At 33.8% G+C, this 21020-nt stretch overlaps 3 protein-coding genes across 4 annotated transcripts; 2 read left to right on the top strand and 1 right to left on the bottom strand.

The window, feature by feature from the left end:
- Positions 1–1752: 1752 nt before the first annotated feature.
- On the top strand, positions 1753–5873 carry LOC104746526 (ABC transporter G family member 15). Its single transcript, XM_010468023.2, has 9 exons — positions 1753–2168; positions 2866–2945; positions 3365–3826; positions 3943–4065; positions 4207–4338; positions 4406–4690; positions 4786–5058; positions 5150–5257; positions 5382–5873. The coding sequence occupies exons 1-9, from the start codon at positions 1937–1939 to the stop codon at positions 5760–5762; spliced, it is 2076 nt and encodes a 691-aa protein (XP_010466325.1). The 5' UTR covers positions 1753–1936; the 3' UTR covers positions 5763–5873.
- A 7968-nt stretch (positions 5874–13841) lies between these two features.
- Positions 13842–17916, top strand: LOC104746525 (NAD(H) kinase 1). 2 transcript variants are annotated; one of them, XM_010468022.2, is made up of 11 exons: positions 13842–14173; positions 14567–14732; positions 14839–14958; positions 15102–15280; positions 15680–15793; positions 15876–15970; positions 16234–16340; positions 16496–16569; positions 16662–16740; positions 16827–17134; positions 17355–17916. In XM_010468022.2, exons 1-11 carry the CDS (start codon positions 14144–14146, stop codon positions 17661–17663), a joined length of 1581 nt encoding a protein of 526 aa, XP_010466324.1. In that variant the 5' UTR covers positions 13842–14143; the 3' UTR covers positions 17664–17916. The 2 variants fall into 2 exon arrangements, with proteins under 2 accessions (XP_010466324.1, XP_087345094.1); XM_087488968.1 differs by having other exon boundaries at positions 13852–14173; positions 15906–15970.
- Positions 17917–18072: 156 nt separating this feature from the next.
- On the bottom strand, positions 18073–20668 carry LOC104746524 (protein RBL-like). The gene is made up of 5 exons (XM_010468021.3): positions 20288–20668; positions 20099–20197; positions 18892–19979; positions 18549–18804; positions 18073–18353 (listed from the first exon to the last, which is right to left on the bottom strand). Exons 1-5 carry the CDS (start codon positions 20304–20306, stop codon positions 18160–18162), a joined length of 1656 nt encoding a protein of 551 aa, XP_010466323.2. The 5' UTR covers positions 20307–20668; the 3' UTR covers positions 18073–18159.
- Positions 20669–21020: the final 352 nt, after the last annotated feature.

Raw genomic sequence — 21020 nt, 5'->3', positions numbered from 1 at the left:
ACAAAACACCAACAAAAAAAAAAGTGAACGTTATTTTTTATGTGGTTTTTTTTAATGATTTTATTTTAGCTAAATAAGATTTTTAAAAACTGGTATTATGTATTTTCCGGAAATGGATAAAACAATGATGACTATCGAGGACCAGTATCTAAACATTTTAAAATTAAACATGGGGCAATAAGTTTTAGTATCCTAGGTGTATGAGTAGAGGTGTCACATCATGAATGCCACAAACAAATCATGTTTACATACTTTTGTTCTTTTGGGCAAATTTGGTCTCTCTCTAGTCTAAAAGCTGTTTTCCAATGTAAGCTAAATCTTTTTTTTCCCCCCAAGATTAGGGATAAAATTATCAAACATCAATAAAAGGCCCAAGAAAGGCCCAGTTAAATCATGTTACTTTCGAAACAGAGCCCAGTTTCCGGAAAATATGTTTGACAAAATTAAAAAAAACAGAGGTGGCCCAACGACGTATGTGTATGTTTTGGTGATTCTTTTACGTTGTTGGTTGCATTTTAACCTATAGAAGTGTATGTAAGTAGCATTATTACATCACATATAGCCTGAGAATAGGTGTTGACAAATAATACATCATTCCAATCAATGATAGGTTTCATTTTTTTGTTAAGTAGGTGGGTGTGTCGTGGTCTATAATACTGTAGCAATATGCATATGTGTCTATACACGTTTTATTGTAATTTCATTTTTGATATATATGGGGATGGAGTCCTCCTTAGTTGTTATCTTTGATCGTAAGGTTTTCACTTCATTGTTTTGTTAACATTATCACATTTCCGGCCCTGTCGTACCATATGCTAAATAAAGTTATGTCATAACAAAATTATACAATAATGAATGGAGAAAGCATATTATATAGCAAAAATGAATGTAACCATATATAGTTGAGCATATGGGCTTCAACTACGCCCTCGCAATTAATTATCTTCCCTTTCTTTGTTCATTAAGACCTGTGACTTTCTTATTGTTTATTACCTCCATTTTTCCATTTCCAGTTTTTAATTTTCGAAAACAAAAAAAAGTTAGGGAGACAAATATTATGTTATGTTCTTCGTGAGTTCGTATGCTTACTAAATACGCCAGGGAGACAAATATAAAGTTAATTTTGTCCCCGGCCCAAGTAAGACTTTTGTTGGAGTTTTAACTATTTTACGCAAGATATACATAATGAGAGCTAGGAAGACTTCTATTGCCGTGGCGATATTTTTGTACCGACAATTATAGTAAGTAAGAACAATTAAGGATATAACTTCATTTCTAATCCAAGTACCATTTCATAAAATGCAGCAGAACCCAAGCTGCTAATATTTGTGAACGTATACGGAACTCTTATTTTGCCATGAGAGTTTAGAGAGTTTTTGTCCGACGACTACAAAAATAATTAATGTCATAACTCATAAGTAACAAAGCTAACTTCAAGATGTAGATCTCAATCTACACCTACACGACTATATGATCTATACGAATACGACGGTACCCAATAAAAGCGCATTATTGTTTACGTATATTATTAATACGCGTGCCATCGATCTATCTATCTCCTTCTCTTAACGCATTTACCAGTGACAAAAATACTAATAATTCATCGTGTGCGTACGTAGATCTATAATTAAGATATACATGCATTGACATTTGAACCCCCCCCCCCCCCCCCCCCCCCCAAAAAAATATAGATATACATGCGCCATATAAAATGTAGCCATATTAAAGACAATCCATTAAATGAATTTAGTTGTTTGGTGATTGCAAAAGCTTATAAATATTCTCTTTCAACGTTTTGTTTGTTCTGTTCCTTATTACTATTCGCTCTCCCACCAACAACAAAAACAAAAGAAATAAACAAAACAGTAGAATATCTCTTTCTCTCTATAGAATTGTTGTAGCTACTTAAGAGAGAGAGAGAGAAAATAAAAGAATTATGGAACTGGAGGGCTCGAGTAGTGGCCGGAGGCAGCTGCCGTCAAAGGCGGAGATGAGCCGTGGAGCATATTTGGCGTGGGAAGACTTGACGGTGGTGATACCCAACTTCAGTGATGGTCCGACCCGAAGGTTGCTCCAAAGGCTAAACGGATACGCAGAACCGGGTCGGATCATGGCTATAATGGGTCCTTCCGGATCCGGAAAGTCCACTCTTCTTGACTCTCTCGCAGGTTCGTTCTTTCTTACGATTCAACTGCTGCATGCATAAGCATACGGCATACCACATATGACATATCTATCTTCTGAAAAAAAAAAGTTGGTGTTAACTGTTAACTACTAGTATTATATTTTAATTGATAAATTATAATAATGTTTTAATTCTAGATATTAGTCGTAATCTGTGATATGTACTTTCGACGTCCGAAAACACCAAGATTCTACAATTTTCTGAATTCATATATTTCTATAAATTCATTATAGTATGTTTACCAAATCTATCACATCATATAATAGATGATCGTAACCTGCTAATTAAAGTTATAACTTATAATAACCCTTTAATAAATAAATTATAAATAAACAGTTATCGGCCTTTTTGGGTTTTTTTTTTCTTTTCTTTACTTCAATCTTTCTAGTTGTTATGATCACCATATGATAATATAGCTCGAAAGCTGTTTATTGAATGTCGATAAACTTGTAACTGCGGTTGCATGCAAGGAACGGCAGAAAAAGTACTGTATAAAGTTTAACTCATCAATGCAAAATTGATTACTGAAGCTGCCCTACCTTTCAGATATTTATCTCCATTTCCACATCCCAATACAAAAAGAAAGCATATTTATACTACTGTTCTGTTATTATCTTCTCATAGATAGAAATTATAATCGATTAATAAAAATCAAAATTTCCCGAATTATCTATCCACAGGTAGACTTGCAAGAAACGTGGTCATGACCGGTAATCTTCTATTGAACGGCAAGAAAACTAGATTAGACTACGGTCTCGTTGTAAGTTTCCTCGTTATAAATCTTTCATCCCACAATTTCATAACATGCAGCTAATTTGTTAGTTCACTAGGAAGTGGGAAATGTCCCTGTGGCTTGTGATCGCGAAACGTTATCAATTTTTCATTTATGGCAACAATTAGACAGCTCCTACCTAAGTACATAGTGGTGCAAAGGTCAAAAATGTAGTATTACATTATTTTCTTATAAATTTATGATAACATAGGCCCATTAAAAATGTATATATTTATTACCCATAAATGTATAACTATAAAAATATTACCTTCAAAACTAATATAAACCAAGCTACCTATGATATTTATAGCAATTTTAGATTTATTTTCACTTGATTTAAAGAGAAATCCAACAACGAGGTGAATTATTACTCTTGAAGTGTATGGATTTTGTGATTATGTATACAGGCATATGTGACACAAGAGGACACATTGTTGGGGACACTAACAGTGAGGGAGACAATAACATACTCAGCTCACTTGAGACTTCCAAGTGATATGTCTAAAGAGGAAGTGAGTGACATTGTGGAAGGCACAATCATGGAGCTTGGTCTTCAAGACTGTTCAGACAGAGCCATTGGAAATTGGCACGCTAGAGGAGTTAGTGGCGGTGAGAGGAAACGTGTCAGCATCGCTTTGGAGATCCTCACTCGTCCTCAGATCCTTTTTCTCGACGAACCTACGAGCGGTTTGGACAGCGCTTCTGCGTTTTTCGTGATCCAGACGCTTCGGAATATCGCACGAGATGGCAGAACCGTAATATCCTCGGTTCATCAGCCTAGCAGCGAGGTTTTCGCGCTTTTTGATGATCTTTTCTTGCTCTCGAGTGGTGAGTCTGTCTACTTTGGTGAAGCCAAGTCTGCTGTTGAGGTAAACCCTATACTCTTTGCTTCCTTGCACCCCAAGAATTATAAAGTTTCTTTTGTTTCATTTTTTTGTCTTCATAGTAAATAAACTCTGTTTTGTTTTTGCTTGTTTGAATGAAGTTCTTTGCAGAATCGGGTTTCCCCTGCCCGAAAAAGAGGAATCCTTCCGATCATTTTCTGCGATGTATAAACTCTGACTTTGATACAGTCACAGCTACACTCAAAGGATCTCAAAGAATCCAGGTGTGGAAGTAACCCTTATAAATATCTAGTAAACAAAATCCTAGTGTTTGTCACAAAACATAGGAAATTATAAGTCGTTTTGATAAAGAATCAATCTTTTGATGGAGATTTTATCAAAGGTCAATACTTATTCTATTACAGGAAACACCAGCTACATCAGATCCTCTTATGAATCTAGCAACATCTGTGATCAAAGCAAGGCTTGTTGAGAATTACAAGCGTTCAAAGTATGCGAAATCCGCAAAATCTAGGATTCGAGAACTATCTAACATCGTAAGTTTTCACTCCATTTTTCTAAGTTAACACACGCTTGGATTCCATAACGTGTTTTCTTTCGCAGGAAGGGCTCGAGTTGGAAGTAAGGAGAGGAAGTGAAGCGACCTGGTGGAAACAACTAAGGACATTAACAGCAAGATCATTCATAAACATGTGTCGTGATATTGGCTATTATTGGACAAGAATAATAAGCTACATAGTTGTTTCCATAAGCGTAGGAACCATCTTCTACGACGTTGGCTATAGCTACACATCAATCTTAGCCAGGGTTTCTTGTGGTGGTTTCATCACTGGTTTCATGACCTTCATGTCCATTGGAGGCTTCCCTTCTTTCCTCGAAGAAATGAAGGTAACTAACTAATAATAAAAACCCTACTAAAATCTCACAAATCTTGATTCTGCTCCATCGATGAAAATGGGATCTTGCGTTGTGACTTGTTTCAGATTTTCTCTAAGGAGAGGTTGAGTGGATACTACGGCGTTTCAGTTTACATCCTCTCGAACTACATCTCTTCTTTCCCGTTCTTGGTTGCCATTTCGGTTATCACAGGAACTATTACTTACAACTTGGTGAAGTTTCGTCCAGGGTTCTCGCATTACGCTTTCTTCTGTCTCAACATCTTCTTCTCAGTTTCTGTAATAGAGAGTCTCATGATGGTTGTGGCTTCTCTTGTTCCAAACTTCTTGATGGGTCTTATCACTGGAGCTGGCCTCATTGTAAGAACAGAGCAACCTCTGTTTTCGTTTTTACTACTAAAAATGCTTAGAAAAATCTTGAACCTGACTTCTCTTTTTATGTTTGGAAAAGGGAATCATCATGATGACTTCTGGATTCTTCCGTCTTCTTCCTGATCTTCCCAAAGTCTTTTGGCGTTATCCAGTTTCTTACATAAGCTACGGTGCTTGGGCTATCCAGGTCAGTCAAGAAATGAACTCTTTTAGCTTATCCTGATCCAAGAACAGGAAAACGTTTGTTAGGTAATAGAAAAGGTTGAACTTTTGAATGTGTTTTAACATAAGAACATTTGGGATTGTTCCAGGGAGGGTACAAGAACGATTTCCTAGGGCTAGAGTTCGAGCCTTTGTTCCCTGGTGATCCTAAAATGACAGGAGAAGAAGTGATTGAGAAGGTATTTGGAGTAAAGGTGACGTATTCAAAATGGTGGGACTTAGCTGCGGTTGTAGCGATCCTTGTGTGTTACAGGCTTCTGTTCTTCGTGGTCCTAAAGCTGAAGGAGAGAGCAGGACCAGCTTTAAAGGCGATTCAGGCGAAAAGAACCATGAGGAATCTCGACAGAAGACCTTCTTTCAAGAGAATGCCTTCTTTGTCTCTTTCACTGTCGTCAATGTCTTCAAGGAGACACCAACCTCTCCGTTCACTTTCCTCTCAAGAAGGCCTCAATTCTCCTATCCACTACTAAAAGACATATATAATGTATAAGTTTTAATGTGTTCTGCATCTTTTGTATGATTAATCAGCTATGTCGATCGTTGGATAAAAAGAACAAACTAACCAAGTTTGGTTTACTAAACCCTACCGAAATGTTCCACTATTGAAACTTCACTTTAAGGGTTTATCGGTTTATGTGACACAAGAAAGGTAGGCGTGCACAAGTAAAAGAAAAAAAACACAAATTTATAGATTACGGTAATACCAGTTCAATATATAATTTTATATATGGTACCAATATCATGATAAGAACTATAAACGAAAACCTTATTACACCAACACGTTCTAATAAAGGCCACTCAAATTTTGAAGTAGTATTGTATCTGGACTAAAGAAAGATTAGGTAAATTTCAAAGAAATTTATATAACACAATTAAGAAAACAACATTCCAAGATATATAGTTTACTAATAATTTGTGAAATCTTTAAGAAGTAAACTGATGCGTCTTTTATTATATCAGAGTCAACGTAAACATACCTACCTCTCTCGAAGACTTTGAATAGTTCTCTCTATTAAAATATTCCATCTAAAATAATTGGTTGGATCATTCTCATAGAATGCATTAAGAATTAAGAATTGAGAGCACTATTAAACATGTCCAAGTACTAATCAGAATCAATTTCGAGATTAAGATTTTATATCCCACCAAATATTTACATTGTATCTACAAAAAGATATGACTAATTAGGATGGACCCTCAAAGGAGAGCATAAGTAAGAACGTGCCAAAGATAAAAACAACCACTCTGCCAATAACATATTTCTGGGGTCAAAGTAAACTACATATCATTTGTGGAGCATAATACATGTTTAGGATAATCAAATGTTAATCCGTGACTAAACTTATGAGAATCTTATATATATATATATATATATATATATATATATATATATATATAATAAGAGAAGGTTTTTTCTAACTTTGCCTAAGAATGTGACATTTGGCACTCTATATTTGTGACACATGTCATTCTTATTAATTTTAAATTTAACATTCTAATTTTTTTTTACTTTATTTTATTTGTATCTTATATAGTTTGTTAAAAAAATATTATTGTTGTATAGTTTGCTTTTTGAATTTCAACATTGTTACAAAAATATCTTCCTTCCATTTTTTAGTTTTAGCATTTAATATATTTCATAATGAAATCATACATCACAAAACCTAAAAAAAAATACTGATCAACCCAACTAAAAAATATAAACAAATTGAAACCAAATAAAAATAGAAAATGGTTTCATACATTTAAAGTAAAAACTGAAACCAAATTAACTTATGATAGACTAATTTAAAAATATAGAAGATTTTCAAATCTATATATATACAAATCATATTATATTCAATAATTATATATAATGTATTAAAGACACAACTCAAATTGTGTATTTAATAGTATTATATATGTTACAGTTTGATTGTCTTTAAAACATATGTACTAAAAAAAAATTGGTATCATAACATAATTGTTTTATCTCCCCCAAAAAATAATAGAAAACAATAGTTTCAAAATTTATTGTTAATTATACTATTTATTTTAAAATGATAAGAAAATAGAGACAATTTATAGAAGAAAAAAATATGTATATTAAATTTGAGACACTTTTATTTTCATGAATTATTATAAAAAATTAGTTACTTAGAGTATAAGATATATGTTTTGTGATATCGTTTTAAGGTTTTTTTTTTTCTAATTTTGCCTAACAATGTGACATTTGACACTCTATATTTGTGACACATGTCATTCTCATTAATTTTAAATTTAACATTTTGTTTTTTTTTACTTTATTTTATTTGTATCTTATATAGTTTGTTAAAAAAAATATAATTGTTGTATAGTTTGCTTTTTGAATTTTAAAATTGTTACAAAAATAATAACCTCACATTATATAAGAACCTCACATTATATTCAATAATCATATATTGTATTAAAGACACAACTCAAATTTGTATTTAATAGTAGTTTATAAGTTATATTTTGATTGTGTTTAAACTATATGTACTAAATAAACACATAATGGTATCATAACATAATTGCTTTATCACCTTATGATATAACAGGAAAAAATAATTTCAAAATTTAATTTATTGTTAATCATACTACTTATATTAAAATGACTAGAAGTAGAGACAACATATATAAAATAAAAAATATATTAAATTTCACACACTTTTATTTTCATGAATTTTTATAAAAACTGGTTAAACTTATAAGATATTTGTTTTGTGATATTGTTTTAATAAATTATTTTAAAATTGACTTATCATATATAAAACTATTTTTTGTTAACTATTACTTTTAGATGATGATAATAAAACTAATATATAGGACAACATAAAATTATCTATCAAAAAAATTAGGTAAGATCTTACACTTTTCTTTCTAGACTACTTAACAGTTTTTTATTTTCCAAAAAAAAAAATAATAATAATTTATCTTAACTTTTAACGAAAATACCATATATAGTTGATTTTGCTATAAGTAATGGTCTTATTACTATAGTAACATACTGTTTAAATAATTTCAACAATACATTGTAATCAAAAATATTTAATAATATTTACTTTAACTTTCCTCTTTAAATTGTAACATATATAAATAATAAATTGTAAATGCACCGTAGTATTATGAATATTATTTTTCTAAGACATATATTAACAATTACATTTATACATTTCATATATAATTGAATAAAAACTTTATTTTATATCAAATTAATAATGTATACATAAATCACGCATCGCGTGGGCTACTTTCTAGTATATATATATATATATAATGAGAAGAGGTGGAAAAAAAAACTCACATAGTAGCCCAGGTGACACGTCTACTATAATTCTAGACGAGATGCTGCGCCTCGTAACAATGGAGTTGACTATCATTTAGAGGGATCTGTACACCTACGGTGTCACCTCTTCCAAGATTCTGCCATAGGCGGCTACAAAACAATATTATGATTGAATTTAAAAACACTGATTTATAATTCATAATTCAGAATGATAGAAATTACTCACTTGCGATCGCGGTATTGCCTCACGAGAAAGAGATAGAGACCAACAGCTCCGATGGGTGGAATGGTAACCGAGACTGTGAGCTGATCCCAAACATTCATGATCTGGATAATCTCCGGGCTCTGAAACCACCTAGTGGTGGACTGAACAATAGAAGTGCCAACCAATTCTGACATGCAAAAAAAAGCAGAGCAATGCAATTTCAAATTAACCATAGCAATTTCAAATTAACCAGATTTAAGCTTTCACATAAAAGCTATAGAAATTTAGAGAGAAATGCTTTCACCGTGGTCTGGGTGACTTGATTGCAGATTGTAGAGAGAAGGTCTCGGGACTGGTCCAAAAAATATAGGGGGATGATCTCCATAGATCAATTGCTGCTGCTCCCTTGCTTGCTCTCTTGCTTCAGCTAGTCGAAATTATTAAACTTAATTTAACTCAGTTTAAATTATTAAACTGGAAATTATTAGAAATTTATGTAAATGTGAACAGATAGATTCTCTTTGTTTTTTAAATATATATGTTAAATTATTTACGTATTTAATTGATAAATCAAAAATGGGATGTTTTTTTTTTATTTTTGGTGGAAATCGAAAATGGGATGTTTAATATTGACTAACTACGACTTTGTCCAGTTTATTAAGTGTGAGGAAAGAAGAAAAGAAGAAAACTAGTCAAAGACTTAAATCTAGTCAAATACTATCATTAAAAGATTATCTCTGTTATATATAAAAAAAAAGATTAGGCTTTTTCAAACATCGTAAGTCTATAAATCTGCAAAGACATACACAAATATACAAAAATATTTAATTTGATGTGCATATATAGTAAACCTAATTCCTGGTCTCTATAATATTTGGAATTTAGAAGTATTTTGCAATAATACTCATATAAGTACACTTCGATTGATACAAAATAATGAAACTTGCATTAAGCTTTCTGTTTTTCATATTTGTTTTGTGTTTTGTGTCGAATGAAGCTAAATGTCATAAAAACATGGTTGTTCTTCAAAACAACCTTTCTCAAAGTCATAGTATCCTAAAAGTTCATTGCAAGTCCAGAGACGACGATCTAGGGGTTCATTTTGTGAATTTTTAAGGTTTTACATACAATTTTAGTTTCTATGTAGGTATTTTCGCGACGATGTTATTCACTTGTGGTTTGTGGAAGGGAGTTCATATGGAATATCATAGGAGTTTTTAGCATATATAGGAGATCCCATTTATAGGTGTGACACGGTGTATACATGGGATGCACAAGATGATGGTATTTACTTCTCAAAAGATGGTGCGACGGAAAAACTGTATTATTATTGGATTAAACACTAATATTCAAAAGCTTTATTAAAGACTAATATTCAAAAGCTGTATTCTCATTTCATCTTATAAAACAATCGTGTTGCCTTTATGTGTGTTAGCATTGACAACAAAATGAATTTTATCTATGTTTTCTTCTAATTTTATCTACGTTTTCTTCTCATGACTGTATAACAGAATGAGAAGAAATATGAGAGATATTGATTAGCTTGTAGTCTAGGATTTTGGTGATAATATAGAGAAGAAACACTAAATATAAAACTCTGATTTTTTTGTCCCCAAACATGAGCTATAGTGTGGTTTTTCTTTTTGTTATGATTCATAGATAAAAACCAAATACAAGAAAATTATTGTTACCTTTGGTGTCTATATACTTTTGATATATAAAAAAGCCCTTGGCGTTTGTTATAAACTAAAAGACAACTTAAGCTCATAAGATAAGATTTGGAATAAAAACTCAACTAAATGATGAATATTAATTTTTAATCCATCAGTACTTGAGTCCTTATGGCTTATCATTTTAGAGTAGTAAACTGCATCATCTCTAGCATTCCATGTGTGTAAATTACTACAGCTAACAAGAAAAGCTGACGTATATGCCGAGAAAGATTGATGATACTCCATACGATCCCCTTTAAACAAATTACAATCGAATTCTGTTAAGATGATATTATCATTGAAACTAAAATTATATGTTAGATCATCATATTTTTACAAAGTGGTCACCTAAATCGTTGTTTTTGGATTTGCAATGACTTTAAGAACAATACGACTGGAAAAGAGGTTGTTGTAGAAACGTATGGTGTTCTTATGGCACTTAAAACTAATAGCTTCACTCAGACCAAGTACAAAATAACAAAAAGATAAACGAAAATATTAGAATTAACCATCGTGAGTCAAATGGTTTTTTTAGAGGTAATAATAATACTCGGAAGGGTCCAAGTTCCTGAAACCGTAAAACCTGAAATAAAATATTCAGTAATCACTAGTATTTCATATATGCATGCCATTATCCAGTTAATTTGTTGATTTTGTTAATGTGAAAACTAATTTAGAGATTACCTATATACCAAATACCGTGTGTACGTAAAAAATTTGACTCAAAACTCCTAAGAAGAAGTCGTATGACCTTTTTCGTATTTGAAACAATACAAAAATAACAAAAAAATTCGTCAAGAGGTAGTTGAACAAAAGAAAAAAGAAAAAAGTTCGTCAAAAGGTATATTTTGCTGACTTCTGTCTTAACACTTTATCTTCTGAATATTAGGAGTAGACAAAATTTTCTCAGTGTGACCAAATTAAAGTCGATAGTAAGTAGTCATTGAAGAACAATCGTCATTGAAGAACAATGGGCTTGCAAAAAGTACGCAAGAAAAAAAATTCACATGCAATAAAAAATAAAAATATGTATTACGTATTGTAGTAGTAAGTAAATTCGCTAAAGTGTAATTAAGTAAACTTTTCTCATTGATATTGAAAAATGTTGCAATATCCATGCTGCTTTTGAGAAATTCAAAATTTAATAGTAAGACTTTCTTTTAGTCGTTGAGAAAAAGAATATAAAGTCAATTAGGTTGAATATTTCCATGAAACAGAAAAAATTGTCGTCATATTCCAAAAACGGAATTTGCTAATCACCGTCCACATTCGTTTAGCAAAGTTAGATCTAAAGCGTTCATCAGATTCAGAGGTATGGTTTATAAATAAACCACGTGTTGTGATCTTGACGCAATAGAAACGTGCACTTAGCTTTGCTACTAGTGGAACCAAATTACGAAATTAGAAACCCCACGACCGCACACTATGCGAGATTGAAGACCTAAGGTCAATGTTCAAAAGTCCTCGAAAGCAGCCACGCGTTGTTCGGGGCTCCACTTATTATTAGTATATCTGTAATTGCTGAAGTAACTAATGATGTAACTATAAGTTAAGTAGTAGTCATCAACTAATCATCAAAAACTATAAGTTAAGTAGTAGTCATCAACTCATTTGCTTTTATTCTCTCTTTCTTTCTATAAAAAGTGTCATGTATCGATATCGAACTTGACAATCTAGTTAATTGTTAAACTACAAACCAAAACAAAAATATAGATAGACTAAAGTTTAGACTTAAGATAATAGACAGACTATATAGTTTAGATTATTGAAACAAAAAACTATAGCCGTATTAATTCTTTCTTGACAATGGGTTAACCAATTAATATCATATCGTTTGTATAAAACTTGGTTAGGAAAGGACCTTTTAAATTTTAATTAATAGAAAAGATCTTTGAAAACTATAGATTTGTGCGATGTCACATTTAATTAATAGGTGTCGTTCAAACCTTGCGAACTTCTAATAGTATATTTTTGCAGATCATGTTAGCGTGTTGCTTTGTTGATCTATGTTTCCCCTCTAAATCAAGAAACTTAATACTATAAAATTTAAAACATTATCTAAATTCGGCCACTACTATTTTATTTGATCATGTGTAATGATTGGTTCATCACATCGAATTTTCCGAAATTTAAATACAACTATTTGTATCCCAAAACAAATATCTAGTTCTAATTGGTATTTTTCATACTGCTACGGTACAAATTGTATCACATTTATAAAAGTGATGTAAAATTTTGTTTTTTTTTAAATTACTTTTTTTCCACACTTTTAAAAATTTTGATTTTAAAACATTACTTTCAACCATTTTGTATCATTGTTTTTTACACCGTTAAAAACCTCATACTACTTTTTGTCACTAATTTTGTGTTCCACTAATTAGATATTTATAGGTTGTGCTTGGTCAGCCTTCGCAATCTACCTTGAAAAACATCAGGATTGACAGGGAAGAGTTTTCTTCTTTTTCCTTGCTTTAAGTTTCTCGTAATGCAAATGTAAGAACAGACTCTTTGGCACGCCAAGCGCGCCTTTCTCCGCAGCATATTTTGTTTGTAAACAGTTTTCCCACAAGTTGGCTCATTTGAGCTGATTTTTTTTTTTTTTTCAACCATTGGGCCACAGCAGGCCGCCCATTAACCTAATACCTACATTCGTAGGGAGCGGGACTCAATCCCTGGTGTAATGGTGCCTTGTGCATTAAAGACTTACCTTTGACCACTGCACTAAAATTACTCCACTTGAGCTGATTTCTTTTGTTGACAAAAAAAAAAAAGTTATGCTTTAAATAAATCTAAAAACATATAAATGCTTGAAGTCATTTGAGTGTCCGTTTTGGACATCAATAAGTATTTAAATCATAAATAAACATAAAAAATACGATATATATATATATATAGTAGACACAATAATATATAAAATTACAAATTAATTTAAGTTACACGTCTATATCATATAGTTTAGATACCTAAAAACTAATCTACATCTCATTAGTTCAGAAAATGTCAAATTCAGTTTATAGAACCTTTTGGGAAACTTTAAAACTTTTCCTAATATTTTAGATAGTTTTTAAATAATTTAAAGATATAAACTACGGAAATTCTGTATTCAATATATTTTTATATACACAAGAAATATGTATTTTTTAAGTAAACATTTTAACAAATAAACGTAAATGATAATTTATTTAAATTTGTCTATTTATTAAAATTTAATCAATACTCAACATTGACTTCCATAATGAAAAACCAAAAAGGGGAATCTGATGTTTTTCCAACATAAAAAAAAAGTGATCAATACAATGAATATCTATATATTTTCTTATATTGTATAATAATAGTATTATTATGTATATTAATGTGACCTACATTAAAAGAAAAGAAGACTTGATCTGGGAGTCAAAGATGTGATCCGGTGCTGCTGCCTCGTTAACTTCAAAGCAATTTCACTGTTTTATTTCACCAAAAAGCTTGGACGCGTACGGCTCCGATTTCCTCCTCTTATATTTATGTATAAATTATAAATCTGCCGTCTTGGAGATGGGAGAATGAGATTATTACATAACACCACCAAAGCCTTCTTCTTCGTGTGACCCACTTTGATCTCTCTCTCTCTCCCTCTCTCTCTATCGTCTTCGATAATCACAGGATTCAATGTCGTCGACCTTCAAGCTCAATAACACTGTATGTACTTCAATCTCTCCCTCTCATTTTCTGCTTTCTGATTCTGTTTTACTCATTTCATTACGAATTAGCTTGTTTCTTAAATCTCTCTGCTTCTTTTTTTTTTTTTTAATTTTCTTCTTCTTCAATTTGGGCAAATTTGTTGAGCTGGTGAACAACACCAAAAAAAAAAGTTTTCTTTTTTTTTGGATTTATGATCGTGCGCAGTGGTTGATTCGAAATTGAGAATGTGAGATACTCTTTGTTGAGTTGGTACTGATGAAACTGTTCTAGACAGGATTCGATATTTTTGGTTCCTGTTTATGTTTGCTATGTCTTATATTATAGAAAGCTTGTGTTTTTTTTTTCTTCCTTTGAATCTAAAGGTTTTGACTTTATTTATATTTTTGGCAGGATTCTTTTGGAAATGGAGATGCCAAGAGTTTGTGCCCGAACCCAGTGAATGGTTTCAGTGATTCGATTTCTCTATCAGAAAAGGCTGTTCAGGAGCTACTTATTCAACAGTCTCCTATGCAGGCAACTGACGACCATCTCATTGAGTTTTCTGAGGCTTTGAGAAGTAAGTCTAAGCTTTGGATAATACTATGAAACATAAGCTGTATTACGCTTTTTTTTCTTTTCTTTTGGGGACTTAACTTTGAGGGTCTTGCATATTTGTTTTGTAGCTGTTGCAAAGGCACTAAGGGGAGCTGCTGAAGGAAAGGCGTTGGCTCAAGCCGAGGCTGCTGAATGGAAGCGTAGATACGAGCTAGAGAGGTCGAAGAACGTCGAGTTGCAGCATAAAGGTTATTTACTAACTTGAAAGTGTTGTTTTGATATGTCTTCTCCATTCGGGTGACTTCACCAATTAGTTCTAATAGTTTTGATGTGAATAGTGCTATTGGCCGTGGATGTTTTTGACTAACAGAATTGCTGGCTTGTATTGCAGAGCTTTCTAATGGAGTGTGTGCCAATGAATCTAAAAATCCAAGGATGGAGCACATAGTAAAGTCTCCGCGGCTTCATGCTCAGGAAAACAGTTCTACTAATGGCATGGAGCGTATTTGCTCTCATGAAGTGCTCCAAGATGGTGGATTTAACAGCTCTAATAACAAACTGAAGAGGAAGGTAATAACATGTTGTTAACTGTTGCGAGCCTTGCTTTTACCTTTGGCTATGCAAGTCAGTAAGCATAAGCAGGCAAAGTTTACTTATAATATCAATCCTTATGCATTCTTGGATCAGTGTCCACTGGACTGATTGCCCTCATTTACATGATATGCTGCTAAACATGTATCTGAAGTTCATGTACTTCGTAATGAATCTTGCATTAGTCTTTGTTGGACTTGCAGATTCTAGTATCAAATGTAGATGAATATTGGTCCGTCAGATTTGTTATGTTGCTTCGCATTTGCTTCTCCCAATTACTTTGACATTCAAAAATGGCAACGATATTGTATGAACTGATTAGAAAGGAAGGAAGAAATCTCTATTCTATATTGAGATAATCGTTATAATTGGTTGCAGGCATCATTTAAACTTTCATGGGGATGTAAGGGGATGGCTAATGATCAACACAAAAAAGAAATTGTTTCGTTTGAGAGAGGGAATATCAGTACAGCAGAGCGCAGTAGTAAACAGGTAGGAGTATTGTTTCACCTTAGTATTCCTTTTGCTTCCAATCTCTGAATTTACAACTAAACCCAACAGCTTATAATGTCAGATTTCACTGACATGGGAGTCTGATCCACAGACTGTGCTTATAATTACTAAACCCAATTCAACTTCTGTGCGAGTTCTCTCTGTGGATATGGTCAGGTCAGTATTGATAATTTTGCAGTTTCTTATCTGAACTCTCACTGCTAGAATGAGTTTCAATTCTCTCTGAATCGGCTACACTCTAGGATGATACTACGCTAACCATAGGATTAGTTTCTGTAACTCTCTCTAAATTTCTGCGTTGCTGCTTCACATAATGTCTCCCAAACTAGCTTATGTCTGCAGAAATATTGTTTATACATTTGAAATGTAGAGTCTTGGTTCAGATGAAGTAACTAGATATTGATTTATCTCCATTTCAGATGGTTGAGAGCGCAAAAAGGACTAAATATATATGTGGAACCACGAGTAAAAGCAGAACTTTTATCAGAATCAAGTTCCTTCAACTTCGTACAAACGTGGGAAGATGGTATGATATGAGACATTGTTTTCAGATTGTTCTCCGCCATTGATGCCTATAAGAAAAATTTATGGAGCACAGACCAGCTAATTCAAGTAGACAACATTGAATGTTTACGCCTTGTAACCACTTACATTTTTATCAATTGATGATTTGTGATGCAGACAAGGAAATTTCACTTCTGCACACAAAGGTTGACCTTCTTATAACTCTTGGTGGGGATGGCACAGTGCTATGGGTTAGTCAATATTGGTTCTATACTAAGCAAGGTTATAACACTTTATTTTACCACAGATACAATTTAACGTGGATTATTTTACGTTGTTTCAGGCAGCATCAATGTTTAAAGGGCCAGTGCCTCCAATTGTTCCATTTTCCATGGGATCTCTTGGATTCATGACTCCTTTCCGTATCCTTCATCTATTCATAATCTGTTTAGTTAAGCTGCATTACACATTATTTGTTACAGAAACTTTTTCTTAACTCCAAAACCAGACAGCGAACAATACCGAGAATGCCTTGAAGCGATTTTGAAGGGTCCAATCAGTATAACACTACGACACAGGTTGCAGTGTCACATCATCAGAGATAAAGCACGGCATGAATATGAGACAGAGGAGACTATGCTTGTTCTCAACGAAGTCACCATCGACCGTGGAATATCTTCTTACCTCACCAACCTTGAATGTTACTGTGACAACTCATTTGTTACATGTGTGCAAGGCGATGGACTAATATTGTCTACAACATCTGGTAGCACCGCGTATTCACTTGCAGCTGGAGGTTCGATGGTCCATCCACAGGTAATATATATTCCATAACGATCTTTCATATAATCATATCCATAACACCAAGCAAGGCTGGTATTTTAATTCACCCGGTTCAGATTTTAGTAACAATGTCAAAAATGTTAAGCTCCAGATTCATGTACCATTCAAAAACTTGATAGACTGTACTATATATAGCTTTGGTCTAAGATATCAAAAACAGATAGTGGATTATATTCTAACTAATGTTTTGCAGGTTCCTGGAATATTATTCACGCCTATCTGTCCACATTCCCTATCATTCCGCCCACTGATATTACCGGAACACGTGACAGTGAGAGTGCAAGTGCCATTCAACAGCAGAAGCTCCGCTTGGGTCTCGTTTGATGGGAAAGACCGGAAACAGCTTGAAGCAGGGGATGCACTTGTGTGTAGCATGGCACCATGGCCCGTCTCAACTGCTTGCCAAGTTGAATCCACCAACGACTTCTTACGCAGCATCCACGATGGTCTTCACTGGAACCTAAGAAAGACTCAATCTGCTGACGGACCTCAGGACGCTTAGAAACAGACTCCTCCAGCTTTTGTCTCTTTCATTCTTAACCATATATAGTCTCAACGTCTATCTATACATCTATAATCTTTCTATTTGTATGCATATAGATAAAGGTGAAAAGGAAAGTGATTGGTTATGTGAGAGAATGTTGTCTGTATCCATTGCTGTGTAAAGAAAATGTGTAATAATGTAGCTGTTAATGACCCATAATTCTGTTGATGTGATGATCATTCAAAGTTAACGAATCAAAGATATTTCTACATGATTTTGTGTTCAATGGCCCCTTTTCCAAACTTAAAGGCCGTCTCTATATAACTAACTTCGTGTAACTTTAAGCTACTTGCAACATAAATCCTATTGTGCATATCCCAAACTTGATTCAGTATAGAGATGTGACGTGCTATAGAAGCGCACATCATTGCCCGCAACCAAATCATTGAAACAAATATCTTTCCATGTCCTAGTTTGTTATTCTTTTGCATACATAAAGATTAGTAAACCTACTTCAGTAATAAGATGCATCATCATCATCATCCTCATCATTTACAGTGTCATCTATTTCTTGATCAACGCCTGCTCTGGATTTTGCTCTTACTATTCTGCCTGACCCCTTCGATGGTTTTGCCTTCTCTGCCTGCAGCTCCATGGCTTTCTCTGATGGTTTCCTTTTTCTCTTTCCTCGTGTATCACCCAATTCTTCTGCAAATAGAGAGCCATGCATTAGTAAATTCAGCATCTATTATCTGTGGTATAACACATCATACATCCACAATACAAATCTACAAATCAGACCTCTATTCAGCAGAATTCATACTTTTTGCACTTATAATCTCACGTGTATAAGGGATACATATACTGTGTTTTTTCATATGATGCTGTTAATATCTTTCTTACCTGCTTGTGGACTTAATACATGGTCTGCCCCATGTCCATTCTGAATAGCCTCTTCAGAAGCAGGAGATGCAGATATCTGACCTTCAACTAACTTTATGCTTTCAACCAAATTGTCTTGCTGGTCATTTGTATCTGGGATCGGTTCAGCTGGAAGGTAGCGGAGTTCCTCCACTGACATATCTGAATCGCTGAAGGAATCCTTTTCCACTGTCTCTATGTCAACTTCTTCATCTTCATTAACATCTAATACTTTCACCTACACGCATACAACCATTCAGAGTTTCAGAAAAAAACATGTGGCAAAAAGATAGTGATTAAAGTATCTGTCTGTTCAGTTTCTCACCTTTTCTGTTTCAGGAATCAAATCAAATTCATCTTCACGTTCCACATACTCTTCATTCTCCTCAAGCTCCTTGAAATCAGGAGCAAACGCACTCCAATTCTCTGTGTAATCTTTTGCCCAAATATATACTAGACCAGCCAGGGAAACAGAGACGATTATGGGATGAACAGGATGCCAAGCTAGATCAATCAAGGCTTCTTTTGGACCTTCTAATATTTTCACAAGATGCCCCGCTCGATCCCAAATGTAGATCTTATGTTCCCCTTTGCACGCAGAACCTCCAACAACCCACTCACCATCACCACTGAAACAAGGAGCTTTCCAATGCATTTTTGTAACCGAGTCTTGAAATTCCCTGAAGAGTGTTAAACATTTTGATCCAACAGTCTTCAGTTTCTCAACACCATCAATCCCATCAATGTTCTTTCCCAAATCCTCAAGCGATTTAAGCACGTTTTTTCCCGGGAGAAGATTTTCATAAATCCTAATAGTACGATCGTGAGAATTCGTGAGAAGATACTGCCCATTCCTGCTAAACACAATGTTCTTCACCGGTGCCGCACCAGACACAGGAACCAAAGCAAGAACACGAACACTTTTATAATCAATCACAAGTATCTCTCCTTTGGAATTCCCAATATAAACAAGATCACCACACTTGTTAAAACACGCTGCAGCTGGAGAGAAAGGAGGATTCGATTCAGGACATTTACTACGTTGAGGAGGAGCTAACACATCAGGCATCTCAGGCACAGCAACCGGAAGCAAAGTGGTGCAATCAATGTCAAAGTCAACAATCATGGGAGCAGATGAGAGCGGGCAGGCAAGACAGAGAGAAGGAGAAGTCAAGCCAGGGTTTAAGCGAGCTTGCAACGGAGTCTGCTGAAGAATGGTACGAGCAATCTTCTCACCAGTTGAGACATCCCAAAGAGTTAATGACTTGTCTGCAGCTGAGACAAGCAAGCGGTGACCATACTTTGACCAAGAGACACTTGTGATAGCAGCAGAGCAATCAATATCACGAATCTCCTTTGCTATGCCTCTAGTTTCGAAATCAAAGATTACACATCCACCATCCGCACATCCGGCTAAACAAAAATGCAAGATATCACCATCAATGTGTGTACTAAACAAAATCAAAACCTAACCAAAATTGATAGATAAACGAACGAAACAAGAGGATGAATTGGGAAGTGGTTTGTATTACCAGCGAGAAGAGAGCCGCGGTGATTAAAGGCAACACATTTAATGACACCATGTTCCAAATATTCTTCAATCACCTCCGGGAAATCTCCTTGCAATGGATCTTACACAGAGAGAGAGAGAAAATAGTAAATTAGATACTAGAGATGAAGAAGATTGGGAAAAAAGGAGCAAATTTGCAACTAGAGCTCACCTATGATCGGAGCGTTCATGTTGCTCTTGTTTGTGTGTGCAAATTGAGTGAGTGACTGAACACAGGCGCTCCAAAATTAGGGTTTCGTATAGCTCGACGCGAGAAAGAGATGTGAGAATTACAACGGAACTGGGAGGGAGCAATTAGGTTTTTCTATCAATCTATTTAATTCGATTTATACGAAGACAATGTACTTTTGAGATTGTCGTAACCTTCGAACGCGTTTAGAAACGAAATCAAAGAAATACAATTGGAAAGTAGATTGCACAGTGATAGAGGAGAATCGAAGAAGTTTTGATTTTGCGAGAGGGAGGAGCGACGAACCGGCGTTAGACCAAGGTTGTTGTGTGGGTTTAACCAGCCAGTGTTATTATTTCCGATAATTATATCATTAAATTAAATATCTATTTAATTACTTTTAAAAACTCCATATCAAAGTAATATTTGGGTTAATTACAGGAGTTGAAGTTTAGCCAAAACAAAAACAAAAAACAAAAAACAAAAATTACAATGAACCACACCGATTAGATAGCCTAACTTAGACATTATATTTCTTACTTGCTTATATGTATTTTACAAGATAGATAAAAGGTTCATCTGTGTGTGTGTGTTTTTTTTTTCTTTTTGCAAAAAATTGGGTATAACATCAAATGTGCTAATTAATAATTTCAAATTACATGTTTACAACTCTAATATACTCGTGTTAAGTCTTGTAATCTGGTCCATAAACTCA

This window comes from Camelina sativa, chromosome 15, assembly GCF_030686135.1.
Source record: "Camelina sativa cultivar CO46 ecotype springtype chromosome 15, ASM3068613v1".
NCBI classification, from domain to species: domain Eukaryota; kingdom Viridiplantae; phylum Streptophyta; class Magnoliopsida; order Brassicales; family Brassicaceae; genus Camelina; species Camelina sativa.
The sequence above is the reverse complement of the archived record's forward strand: the minus strand, read 5'-3'. Positions and strand labels throughout refer to the sequence as shown.

Coding starts and splice junctions, on each gene's coding strand:
- LOC104746524 (XM_010468021.3), bottom strand. Junction 19,980..20,098: donor CCGCGGCTCTCTTCTCGCTG/GTAATACAAACC, acceptor ATTTTTGTTTAG/CCGGATGTGCGGATGGTGGA. Junction 18,805..18,891: donor TGATTCCTGAAACAGAAAAG/GTGAGAAACTGA, acceptor GTATGCGTGTAG/GTGAAAGTATTAGATGTTAA.
- LOC104746525 (XM_010468022.2), top strand. CDS start 14,144: ATGTCGTCGACCTTCAAGCTCAATAACACT. Junction 15,281..15,679: donor ATAACAAACTGAAGAGGAAG/GTAATAACATGT, acceptor AATTGGTTGCAG/GCATCATTTAAACTTTCATG. Junction 16,341..16,495: donor CGTACAAACGTGGGAAGATG/GTATGATATGAG, acceptor TTTGTGATGCAG/ACAAGGAAATTTCACTTCTG.
- LOC104746526 (XM_010468023.2), top strand. CDS start 1,937: ATGGAACTGGAGGGCTCGAGTAGTGGCCGGAGGCAGCTGCCGTCAAAG. Junction 4,066..4,206: donor AAGGATCTCAAAGAATCCAG/GTGTGGAAGTAA, acceptor ATTCTATTACAG/GAAACACCAGCTACATCAGA. Junction 5,059..5,149: donor TCACTGGAGCTGGCCTCATT/GTAAGAACAGAG, acceptor TGTTTGGAAAAG/GGAATCATCATGATGACTTC.